The 13,385-nt window shown below is 37.5% G+C and overlaps 1 protein-coding gene across 1 annotated transcript; it reads left to right on the top strand.

Annotated features, from left to right (window-relative positions):
* Nucleotides 1-1,431: 1,431 nt before the first annotated feature.
* On the top strand, nucleotides 1,432-7,546 carry LOC117389717 (interleukin-18 receptor 1-like). The gene is made up of 10 exons (XM_055232549.1): nucleotides 1,432-1,525; nucleotides 3,164-3,356; nucleotides 3,814-3,973; nucleotides 4,351-4,501; nucleotides 4,827-4,889; nucleotides 4,961-5,084; nucleotides 5,159-5,304; nucleotides 5,390-5,533; nucleotides 6,016-6,168; nucleotides 7,218-7,546. Exons 1-10 carry the CDS (start codon nucleotides 1,432-1,434, stop codon nucleotides 7,544-7,546), a joined length of 1,557 nt encoding a protein of 518 aa, XP_055088524.1.
* Nucleotides 7,547-13,385: the final 5,839 nt, after the last annotated feature.

Here is a 13,385-nt window from a genome sequence, read left to right as displayed (position 1 = left end):
TACTTCTAGCACATGTGCGCCACCAAGAGGTCGCAAATGTCCTATGCGGGGCTCCATATTAATTATCTCATTCCCTCGTGATAATTATCTCGTTCCCTCGTGCTAATTATCTCGTTGCCTCGTGATAATTAACTCGTTCCCTCAAGATAATATCGTGTGGGAACGTGATATTATCTCGTGGCCACGCGTTAATATTATATTTCGCAAATGTCCCATGCGGGGCTCCGTAAATTTTAATTTATTCATTTGATATTTAATTAAATTTCATTATATCATGAAGGAGCACTGCTTTAGTGGAACATTTGAGGACATTTCTTATGAACTGCATTTTCATTTTTTTTATTAAATGAAAAGTTGAAAAAGTTTTTAAAAGCCTCTTCACATTGTTTTCAATTTTGTCCACCTCTATCCAACAATTACCCCAAGTTTTGGGCTTCAAGTCACATTAAATATGACGTTAAATGTGATAGTATGAAGTATAGTTTATAGTTGTTGTTGTTTTTTGGGTTTTTTTCATCAGTTTGTTTTCTTTCTTTTTTCTTTTTTTTTTAAGCAAAAAACATCACTTTTTCTTATTCTCCTTTGTGTGTTTGTTGTGGCCGTGCTGCTGGTGACTGCTGTGGTTACACTGTTTTGGGTAAAGTTTAAAAACAGATCTGTTCCGCCACAAAGCAGACAAGAGGAACCATTTACAGAGATTCACACTGAACAGTATAGATGTATGCATCTTATCCTTCTTGTTATGTAAATGTATTCAACTTTATTTATTAAATCACATTCACACTTTGTCATCTATTTTTGGTCTTAAAGGTGCACTATGGAACATTTCTGGTGGAGAGTCTGCCACCTGTTTGTCTCCATGGAGGTGTTATTGGAAATGTTCCCCAGCACAGCATTAAAGTTAAACATATCTTGCTCCATGGAGACAAGCGTGTGTACCACCACGGCAAGTTAAAGGCCAGATCTGTGGAAACGAGAGGTGACCCCACTATATGACTGCATGTCGTAGAGGTATTTTGAGCAATAAGAACACCTGTAATTAAATAAATGCTAGATAAGTTTGATCCAAAGCAGTAATATCTCCAATGAGACAGAACCACCATCAGAAAAGTTACAGTGTATCTTTAAAGCAAAACTGAATATAAAAAGACACAAAAAATGTAGTTCGGTAGATTAATAAAAAATAAAAATTAAAAAAACATAATTGCAATTACTCTTTAGTATTGTATTAATATTTTAGTAATTATAGCCTCTGGGACATAAAGAAAGGGGTATACCCTTCTCCCCGGTTAAAATTTGTCATTTCCTGCAAAAGTTCAGTGGGTGTTTTCAAAGAACTGACAGAAATGGCCCTCGTTTCCATTTAGCAGCTCAATGATGACAACATTGTTCAGGGAACTGTCCAAAATGCCTTTTCAGTTGGCACATACCATGTCCATTGCAAACCAATGGAAGCAAGCCAAAAGCAACATTATGGTGAAAGCTCTGCTGCTGCTGCTGCTGCTGTTTCTTAAAGCAGTCACTGGTAAGTGTTTAGTATTATTTGAGAAGATATTACAGTCAGTCAGTATCTTTACTTCAAAATAATATTAAAGTAATTGGGGAAATCACAGTTCAAGTAATCATAACAACATGTAACATCTCATTTATAATTTCAAAATAAGTGTAATGGGAAGTGCAAAACATTAAATAATGCATGAAATGTTATATTTTCAAAGGAGAGAGATAAGAAAAAACAAACAAACAACAAAATCATATATAACTATGCAAGAAACACAAATGTTCAAATCATTTTATATTGTCACCATAAAGCTTTTGTCACTTGTCAATTTAATCACAGCTGGAAGAGTAGCTGAAAATGTCCAAGTCAGAGTTCTGTTGTGATATAAGGAGTAAGAGTAGTGTTTGAAAACAACAATGAACAGTACAGTTTTGTAAAACTCAGGCAAATGTAACTGAGTAGTACCCACCTCTGATAACAGTACATGCTTTTCTCCATGTTGTATAAGTGACTGATAAAGCAATATTGACAAGCATATTTTTTTTATTTATTTTATTTATTTTTTTCATTTATTTATTTATTTTGTCACAGTTGCCATGTGTAAGGTAGGGTGCAAATCCCAAAACAATGTCATTAAAATTGAATAGGGATTTTATTTATTTATTTATTTATTTTATTTCATTTTTGATTTAGATTTTTGATTTAGATTTTTTGTTTTTAATTGTTTTTGATTTTGTCTTTTGTGGTATTTCATGTACATTTTTCAATATCTTTGGAACAGGAAGTCAGTAAACCTCAACTACTTTCATAACCTGCTAAGACTGGGTATAGTCAAGTGTGTCACAATACACCACAATACATGCATGTCCTAAAAAAGGGACTAGAAATTACATTGATATTTTATTATATAAAATAATAAAATTTATTGGAATTTCATGTTCAAAATTCTCTAATGTCAGAACACAATTAACTCATTAAGAACTCACCTTTGCAGCTTAGCAGATTTAAACTTAATGCACTAGTCAGCAGATAGTTAAAGCTGTGAAGCCTGCACCCCACCCCATCCCTCACCTCGTCTTTGTTCCGGTTCACCTGTGATCTCTGATCTTCTTCTGTCAGGCCAAAGCTGGTACACTATTAGACTGCAGCAGTGTAGATAGCATCTAGTAGTGCTATGTGAGAATGCAACATGGCTGGGTTGGGCAGTTTAATTACGGACGGTACCTTTAAGTGTATAATTTCAGAAATTGTAATGAATTACTATTGTTTAAAAGCAGGGCTGTTCAGAGAGTATCGGGGGCAAACTCAACACTCAAACTTGAAAAATCTGTCTGTCATTTTATGAGGAGACGAATGTTTGTAGATGCATCCCTTTGTTATATATACATTCATGTCACTCAACGCGTACGGCAATTAATGCTTGAGCCAAGATATAAAAATAGACAAGATACTCAGAGCCTCCCTTAGCCTCTGCACATGCCTGTTTAAAAGTACCACGATACAGCATCTGTAAGAAGTCTATATATATTTTCAGTACAGCCATAATCTTATGCTTCATACTTCATTACTGTTTTCCATATAGATACGGAATGAACTGAACTAAAACAAATATAGATTTAATTTGATATTTTGATAATATCTGAAAAACTCTGGTGCTTTTAGGGTGTACTGCGGAAAAGATATGTATTAAGTCTGGTGACACAGTGGCACTACAATGTCCAGGTAAAAGGTCAAATGTGACCTGGAGCCATCCTCACAATGGGAACAATCACGTTGACCTCCTGAACATTGAAGGGATGCTGGTTCTCCTCAGAGCTTCAGAGGACCAGCAGGGAAATTACTCTTGCTCACATAGGTAAAGACTAACTATAATTATAACAATGATGTTACTTACCAATTCCTTTATGTGGGCAAATAACACAGATTTAATCAAAACAATATGTTAAAATGCCTAATACTCAGCCACAAATATATCCAAGCATTACAGATGTACTATGCAACTTTTATGCCACCTGATTGTCTCTATAGAAATGCTATCGCTTTGTCTGGAAAGTTCCACAATCTAGAGTGCGGCATTAAGCTTATCCATTTTCAGTCAGTGACAGGCCAAGTTACAGGTCAGATTGAGTTGTACAATGTGGTGGCCCACTGACATGTGCAACTGTGACACATAATAAAAAAATTACCTGGCCAAACTGTTCATCAAGACTAGCAAATTACTTAAATTATCTCATGTAGTTCTACTTCTAAGCGACAAAATTAAATAAGATTTCAAACAATTGTATTTATTTTTGTATTTCTTGTCATAATAGTGTGTATAACAAGACATTTGACCTGAGGGTATTCACTACCCTGATTGGTGACTGTGAGAATGTTACGCAGCACAGAAAAGCCTGCTACAATGGACTGGCCTGTACTCTGAACTGCCCAACCATCAATACTCCTCCAAATACCAGTGTCACATGGCAACAGGTATCTGTCTATGTATCTTATATTGTAGCACATCTTCCACATTTACCTTCAACTTGAGCAGCCAAGAATACATGCTTCTCCAATACTTTACAAAGATATGTCTGGACACCATTCTCCTCTCCCCGAATTCAGATGGCCATAATTGACACATGAATTAGCCAATCAGGAACATGTTTGTTTGTATCAAAAGTGGAGGAAGTGGTGACCAGACTGTGAGATCTTCTTTAGAAAATATAGAGAACTAGTGTGGCTATCAATCCACACATCCCTGTAAAATCTATTATCCATTTGTTATTTGTTATTCACTCCAACCCCATCCACTTGTATCTAACCTTACAAGTGGATTGTTTCATTCAGCTGATATAACTCTCTCTTAGAATAACAGGACCCTGTCAAACAATGAGAAATACTACTTCCAAAGTGTGAAGGAGACTGATCAGGGTGTCTACATCTGTGTGAGGTCTTTTCCATTTCGTGGTCGACTCTATAACACTACATTCACCATGACACTGGGCCTCAAGCATACAGGTAAAGAGGTCAAATATGATCCATATTTTTCAAGACTTTGTGAAGTCCTACTCCTATCAGTTATAGACCTTTAGAATATAAATGGTGACTCAGTTGGTGCTGTCCACTAATCTGAAGGTCGGCGGTTCAAATCCCAGCTCCCATTTTTTATTACCGTCATTCTGTTCATTCTTAATGCCATTCCCCTGATAGTGTCTATGTACACTATTGTATGGATGCGTGTGTGTGAATGGGTGAGTTGTCTGTTGATGTTAAGAGCTTTGAGTGTCAATTGGATGTAGAGTAGCTATATTATCTGACCATTTACCATTTAATTATTTTTCAGAAACAAATAAAAATGAAGGGATCATCTCACCTGATCCGGATGAAGTTTTTTTTGTAGACTTAGGTGAGAATTTATTTCCCCATTTTACACTCTTTATGTTTCATCAAGTTTTAATTAAAAGCCACTGTTTATAGGTTCTCCTCTGGTGATCAACTGCACAGCATTGATATTTTTAGATTTTACTGAGATTTACTGGAAAATCAGTGACCTTTCGATAAATACGTCAGACAGTTTGAGAGTGAAGACTTCTTTTTCAAAGTAAACATTATTGATTCAACTCTCAACTTTGACAAATGTGTTCAAATGTGTTTAATATATAAATATGATTCTAGAGAGAATATGGATGAAGGGCAGAAGATGACAGCCTCTCTCATATTTAAAGAGGTGTATGAGGAGGATGTGTCTGCAGTTTTCACTTGTATACTAGAGTCTGTGTCCCAGGAGCCTATCAGTGTCAATATCACTCTGGCACAAAAAGGTTTGAATCAAAATTATTCTCTAAAATTTGGTGTGTATTTGATAACATTGGGTAAAAAAATAGGTTGTGTCAATTCCTCTCACAGAGCCCCGCTCTTATGTTGCTGTGGCAGTTACTGCTGTCGTCATCCCTGTTGTCATGGCTATTTTTGTTTTGATCTACATCAAATACAGGATTCACATCACTCTGTTCCTGAGAGACACCCTTATGTGCAACATCAGGGCTTCAGGTACTGTCTATGTCCTTCACTCTGCAGTATTTACAGTCTGTATCCAGAGGTGGATTGCGGTCAGTACATTTTTACTTGAGTACGTTTATGAAGAAATTGTGCTACCCTTTGATAATACCATGGTTTGAGTATCCTTTATTGTTCTTCCAGTTGATGTCAAATTATAAATCAAATATTACTTCCTGACTAATTATAAACAGATGTTACATGTACAGTTTTTAAACTTTTACTTGAGTAGCATTTCCCCAAGTACTTTTTTACTCATACCTGAGTAATTTCTTTGACCACTATTTTGTACTTTTTTATGAGTTATATATTAGTAATATTTTTGCTACTCGGCCCACCTCGGTCCGTATCTCAAAAACACCAATATGGTAGATTTGTAAGCAGTAGCGCATAGCTCTATCTAGTGGTAACAGGTTACTTGAGCAATTCACTTTTTATTACAGTATGTACTATAACATTTCTTCTCATGTGTTTAGATGAAAAGAGCTTTGATGCCTTCATAATGTACTATATGAGTGAGCAGGGATCAGGATTCAGTGGAGATGACATGAGAACTCTGCAGAGTGTGTTGGTGGATCAGTTTGGGTACAGCCTCTGCCTCTTCGACCGTGATGTGGTACCTGGAAAAGGTGAGTGGTTGATTGATATGCACCAATATATATTTAATATGATAAATATGCTTGTGGTGTTTCCAAGAAGACAGTGCATATGCAAAAGTTTACTACAAACATACATCACTAGTGATCAGTATGTGATCAACATACTAGTGATCAGTCTAGATTTAGTTTTTTTTTATTTTAATTTTTGTAAAAAAAAAAAAAAAAAAAAAAAGATTTCAGTTATCATTTTATGACCATCAGACAAGTTTAAACTTTGCTCCAAACTGCATGAACTGAACTGAAGAAGCCACTTGGATGAGTGGCACAACGTTTTCACTTTAAAACATTTACCAAGTTGACAGAATAGAATTTTCTTGCTTTGGAACCTACATGGATAACTGAAGGATTACAGAGACATCCAAACTAAAGGCTTTTCAGACAGAGGATTTGCTGTAGATTAAAAAGACCCAAGATGATCTGATCATTGATAATTTGAAACAACTGGATCTTACTTAAGAATTTAGAATTTTTGCTGGCATTAGATGGTAGTATAGATGTGATAATATTTTCTATGAAAGTGGTTTTCAAAGTTTTCACTCCAAGTACCTCTTATAATAATGATAAGATTTTGCTTCACAAATACCAAAAAAACTGACAAATAAATCAGGCCTTAATTAGGAATAAACACTGTCTAAATGAGACTACACCATAGGTTAGTTAGTTCTAAATGACTCACCCAAAGGAGGACAACAACATGCATAGATTTGTTTGTAAAAAAACAAAAACAAAAATTCTGTTACACTATATGTTACACTATGTGTTACACTTTTAATAGTCTTAAAAATGCATGAACAAAGACTTAATCCATAATGAACAAATAGTTTATTAAAAATGATTCAGACCTCATATATCACAGTTTGAGAAACACTGTTTTATTGTTCTTTGCCTATGTGTCCTATTTTATCTATATCTGTTTCTGTTTACTCTGTTTTTATGTGAAGGGCTTTGGGCACCTCTGAGTCCATTTGAAGCATAGGGCTGGCTGTGTCATTTTTAGTTACACTACTTGTTTGTTGCAGCTGTAGCTGATGCAGTTTTGGAGTGTGTGGATCAGAGCCGTGCAGTGGTCTTGGTTCCTGGGTCTCCAGACCTCAGCTATGAGTCTGCTCTGCTCAGCGCCATCCATGAAGCCCTCGTTGAGCGTCAGACCCACCTGGTTTTCATCAAAAATAAACACACAAAGAAAACAGACACAGGGTTACAGTCCGACACCTTACAGCTGCTCACTGATATGGGACACTGCATCATATGGGAAAGCTCGCTAGCTCCATCGTCTTTCTTCTGGAAGCAACTGCGATACTACCTCCCACCTGTACAAGAGTCACACAGAATATCACTGCTACCTTAGTAGTTATTGATACTTTGCAACTAATGTAATTTCCTGGGGGGATGATACTAACTGGAGGCTTTGCTCTGTCTGTGCCTCTGTCACTCAGTTTAGACTTTAATCTGAGCTTCATTTTAACACAATCTGACCCTAAAGACTCGAATGGTGTGATGGGTGAGCTGATTTTGTACTGTTAAACTAGTCCATCTCAAATAACATTACAGTCACAAGCTAGCATTCACCATTTTTAGCATTCAACAGTTTTCAGTTATAGTTTTTCAGTTAGTCACTAAACAGTTTTCAGTTATAGTTTTTCAGTTAGTCACTCTAACCTTTTTTTGAACATCAAACAACATAATGGGGTCATAAAGACTTGCATTACTCAAGCTCTTGAAAATCTGTTGTTTAAATACATTGCATTTTTTCTTGAGTTTTAAGACTTTTTTTGTCAGTGTTTGCTAATGTGTGCATTACGTCTCCATTGTATTATATTTTGACTGGTCCAATAATGGCATTCAGTGGTAATCACAAATAATTTATTAATGTTATTATGAATGGTGAAATAAACTCACTGTAGTAACTGTAAAAAGAAAAAATGAATCATGTTATATTACTGAATGATGAATGTACAGTGATGACTAACTAATAACAGCAGTTTAAGGGGGGGTAGGAGTATGTGATTTTACATTTCTTCTGACACCTTTTTGAGCACAAATGCACTATTGCCTCATAATGTGTATGTTGCTCAAATAAATGTTGAACTAAATTTTCATTTTGATTGTCTTTTTCTGTGTGTTTAGTTCAATTCAATTAAAGTGTATTTATATAATACATATTAAAAAAACATCAAGTGCTTCACATTAAAGTCAATTAAAAACAAATATACAGATAACACAAAACATATGGAAAATAAAGGAGGGCCAGTGGTAATGTAGAACCGTGGGGCACTCCACACTCTAAGGGACACACAGAAACCAACAGAGTGCTGTACCCTTTATGTCCTCATGTGTCTCTAGGCAGAACAGAAAAGTGATGTGATCCACCGTGCAGCAAAACAACTGTGGATTAAAAGGAGGTAATCTTTTTTTTTTTTTTTTAAACTGTTTCAGTACTGTGCTGGGATTCAAAAGCAAATTGGAATTTTTCACCAGTTTTGATCAGATTAAGGTAAGACTGCAGTTGGTCATATGCAACCTTCTGTAAAGCCTAATCTTGGCCCAAATATTCTTCTTTAGACCCATCTCAAAGTTGTCCTCTTTGTCTAAGGTTTTACAGAAGGTAAGACTGCAGTTGGTCATATGCAATCTTCTGTAAAACCTTAGGCAAAGAGGACAACTTTGAGATGGGTCTAAAGAAGAATATTTGGGCCAAGATTAGGCTTTTTGATTAGTGGCTGGACCACAGCCTGTTTCAGGACAGTAAGAAAACAACCAGACATCAGAGACATGTTCACAACAATAGCAATATACACTCACCTGAAGGATTATTAGGAACACCATACTAATACGGTGTTTGACCCCCTTTCGCCTTCAGAACTGCCTTAATTCTACGTGGCATTGATTCAACAAGGTGCTGAAAGCATTCTTTAGAAATGTTGGCCCATATTGATAGGATAGCATCTTGCAGTTGATGGAGATTTGTGGGATGCACATCCAGGGCATGAATCTCCCGTTCCATCACATCCCAAAGATGCTCTATCGGGTTCAGATCTGGTGACTGTGGGGCCATTGTAGTACAGTGAACTCTTTGTCATGTTCAAGAAACCAATTTGAAATGATTTGAGCTTTATGACATGGTGCATTATCCTGCTGGAAGTAGCCATCAGAAGATGGGTACATGGTGGTCATGAAGGGATGGGCATGGTCAGAAACAATGTTCAGGTAGCCCGTGGCATTTAAACAATGCCCAATTGGCACTAAGGGACCTAAAGTGTGCCAAGAAAACATCCCCCACACCATTACACCACCACCACCAGCCTGCACAGTGGTAACAAGGCATGATGGATCCATGTTCTTATTCTGTTTATGCCAAATTCTGACTCTACCATTTGAATGTCTCAACAGAAATCGAGACTCATGAGACCAGACAACATTTTTCCAGTCTTCAACTGTCCAATTTTGGTAAGCTCGTGCAAACTGTAGCCTCTTTTTCCTATTTGTAGTGGAGATGAGTGGTAAGCGGTGGGGTCTTCTGCTGTTGTAGCCCATCCGCCTCAAGGTTGTGCGTGTTGTGGCTTCACAAATGCTTTGCTGCATTCCTCGGTTGTAACGAGTGGTTATTTTAGTCAACGTTGCTCTTCTATCAGCTTGAATCACTCGGCCCATTCTCCTCTGACCTCTAGCATCAACAAGGCATTTTCGCCCACAGGACTGCCGCATACTGGATGTTTTTCCCTTTTCACACCATTGTTTAGAAATGGTTGTGTGTGAAAATCCCAGTAACTGAGCAGATTGTGAAATATTCAGACTGGCCCGCCTGGCACCAACAACCATGCCACACTCAAAATTGCTTAAATCACCTTTCTTTCCCATTCTGACATTCAGTTTGGAGTTCAGGAGATTGTCTTGACCAGGACCACACCCCTAAATGCATTGAAGCAACTACCATGTGATTGGTTGATTAGATAATTGCATTAAGGAGAAATTGAACAGGTGTTCCTAATAATCCTTTAGGTAAGTGTAAGGTCCAATAGAATCAAAAACATCCTTGAATAGATGACTTTGATTAATATCTAGAGGACACAAGGAAGGCCTTTAGCTGTTAAAGTTTTTTTTTTTTTTTTTTTTTTTTGAAGTCCGAGAAAGACTGAATTCATGACTGAATTGCAGACTATTTGAGTTGCAAGGTCCAAACCAGAGGGCAGTGGCAGTCTAAGAACAGAGACTTTATCCCTAAAGAATGATAAAGTTTTCACAGAGTGTAGATGAGGGCACAACAATATTAAATTCAGATTATGTACTTTCTCATGTGTGGAGCCTGACACTGACTGGGTTAAATTAAACAACTCAATCAAGTTTAAAAAGTATTTTGCTAGAAGTCTGGATTTACAACAGATATGAATATTAAAATCCCTGACAATCAAGAACTGGTCATGGCACAATAATAGGCCTGTGAGGAGATGTGTGAATTCCTGAATAAAATCTTTATTGAAGGAGGGTGATAGACCATAGCGCATAAGTCTGGAGTTTGAAGCTTATTATGAAAGTCTGAAGCTCAAAATTCGAAAACGAATCCATCAGAACTTCGAATCCATGTGATTGTTGAAGTGTGGGTCTCCAGGAGTGGTCTCCAGGAGTGGTAAGGAGAGGAATCCAGAATTGGCCCTCCAATAAGCCTTTACTCTCACTAAGATGCTTTCTGGACCACTTCTTCCATGAGGAGACAAGTGTATGTAGCAGGTAGGACAGGGCTGATGCAAAGTGAGGAGGGAATCTGATTGATCGATCCTCAAAATTTTGATTAAGAAACCATTCCTGAGACCACTTTAGATCAGTAAGTGCTTGGTGATCATAGACTAGCAGTCCAGAGATATCTCAATGCAAAATACAAAGCAATTCCATAGCAAACAACAGTTTAATCAGTGCAAGTAGCGACTGCCAGTATGAGCTGGCACCATCTTGTCTGCTCCATTGTTATTTGTCAATGGGTGATTCAACATACACAATCCATGCTAAATTACAAGATAATTTTTTTCATGATCCTGTTTAGTTCTAACCCTAACCCTTTTGCACATGATATCACTTAAGCAGAGTTTATTTGAACCACTTGGCGTTCCGACAGCCCGCTTTACGTTACAACTTTACAGCAATGTACGTGTATTTCTGCATCACCCACACAAACAATCTACACATCAAATGAAAGCTACGGTATTCATCTTTCTGAATATGTAAACCATTTACACCTGTAATCACCACAGTGCTGACAGGAAAGACGTTTTTACAGAGAAGTCAGAAATGTGGATTTGGACTTCACTTACCTTTGAGCGCTCTGGTTCTGTCAAACATCAACATATTCACACAAAGTTGGTCTCATTCATTCCGTAAAGGTCCAGAGAATATAATCCAGTCAAGAAATTATGTCCACAAAGGAAGTTAGATCCTCCATGTCCAATCTGCTGAAAGGAAAGTGAGATCTGTTCCGTCACTTTTTTGCATTTCTTTTGTCGATTCCAAGCATAATAAACTTCTGACAGCGCCAACTTTGTTCCTCAGCGCAAAACAAACTTGTTAGCTTGTGATTAACACCAAAGTTGGCCAATAAGGTGGGGGTCGTGGGTTACTGGAGCCACGGACAGTGAATGAGAGCTACAGATGACTGAAAGAGTACGCCCCACTCTCCCCCTTGTAGAATCTAGCTCAGCGGTTCTTAACCTTGTTGGAGGTACTGAACCCCAAAGGTTTCATATGCACATTCACCGAACCCTTGTTTATTGAAATGTTTGGTTTTTTTTGTTTTTTTGTTTGTTTGTTTTTTGGTTTTTTTTCCAAATTCAAGACATATGGATGTTTTACTGGTGCACAAAATGAATCATGCATTAACATCACTGTGTTCAAAGAATAAAACCAATAAAATGCATGAACTCACAACAAATTACATACATACCTTTTTACAAAGACATGACCTTTTCAATTCTACCACACTGAAATTATTTATATTTTTAACCTTATGTATTTCAACAATGAACTTATTATATTTATGTTATTTATTATTTTTAACATTTTAACACACACCCATCACCTAATTTACATCACGCTACAGGGTCGGCAACCTGTAACACGCAAAGAGCCATTTGGACCCAGTTTCCACGGAAAATAAAACATTGGGAGCCGCAAATACTTTTTGACATCTAAAATGAAGATAAGATAGTATATAATTATAATAATAATGCAACGGAATAATGTAGGTTTTATTTTCACGGACAAGCCTTCTACACATGGCAGATAAATATGGCAAAAGTAAGTGCATAAAAAATACAACTCACCAAACCGCTGCATCAGAGGGAGCCATGCGCTTGTGTCTTTGGGATGAGGTGGTCCCATCGAGGAGTGATGAGAGACAATGACACCCGCAGTGTGATTATGTCTAGTCTGTTCTACAGTTTCTTTCAAAAAACTCTAAAGGCTTATCTTTTAATCCCAGGTACTTAGTCTCCATGTGCCAAAGCAGTTTTGAAGGTTTCATTGCCTCATTTGCTTTTTCCGCATGTTATGCAGAGCGAACTCTGCACGTGAGAATCACCTGTAGCGACAAACCCATATTTAAGTAGGACTCCTGGTATTGTCTCTTAAATTGAACTTCCTTTTTCTTGAAGGTCGTACTCTCCTCTTCTGGCTCCTCAGTTGGCCTTTTCCCCTTTGTTAAAAAGCTCTCCAAAGATTTTTGTTCTGGCTCATTTTCACTCGCTTGTGGCTCTACTTTTGGTCGACATGTCTGATGTGTTATACGTGATACGTCATTGCGGAGACAAGAGCAGATCTATCACAGATATAATAAACTTGTTACTACATCAAATAGATTTCTGTGGCGATTTCCTATCAGGATTTTCATTTTACATCTACAGACAAGCTTTTTAGCGCGTCATGAGGGACGGGCGAAAGTTACGTCCTCCTGATCCTCCTGCTCCGGCGCACACCGTCTGAAAATCAGGGCTGTGTCTTTACGCAGGACTGTGAGCTGGGTCTGTGAGGCGTGAGCAGTGTTCAAACGGCTCATTTAAGTTGGGCAGGTACTTCGATGGACACATCAAAGGGTACATTTGTTGAATTGGGCCAACGTCTGGAGACGCTCGCAGTCCGCTAATCATATGAGTCGGGTGCCTGTTTTGACCTCCGCTGAACCCCTGAGACTGACTCACCGAACC

Source organism: Periophthalmus magnuspinnatus, chromosome 3, assembly GCF_009829125.3.
Source record: "Periophthalmus magnuspinnatus isolate fPerMag1 chromosome 3, fPerMag1.2.pri, whole genome shotgun sequence".
Lineage (NCBI taxonomy): Eukaryota > Metazoa > Chordata > Actinopteri > Gobiiformes > Gobiidae > Periophthalmus > Periophthalmus magnuspinnatus.
This window is presented reverse-complemented; position numbering and strand designations above follow the sequence as displayed.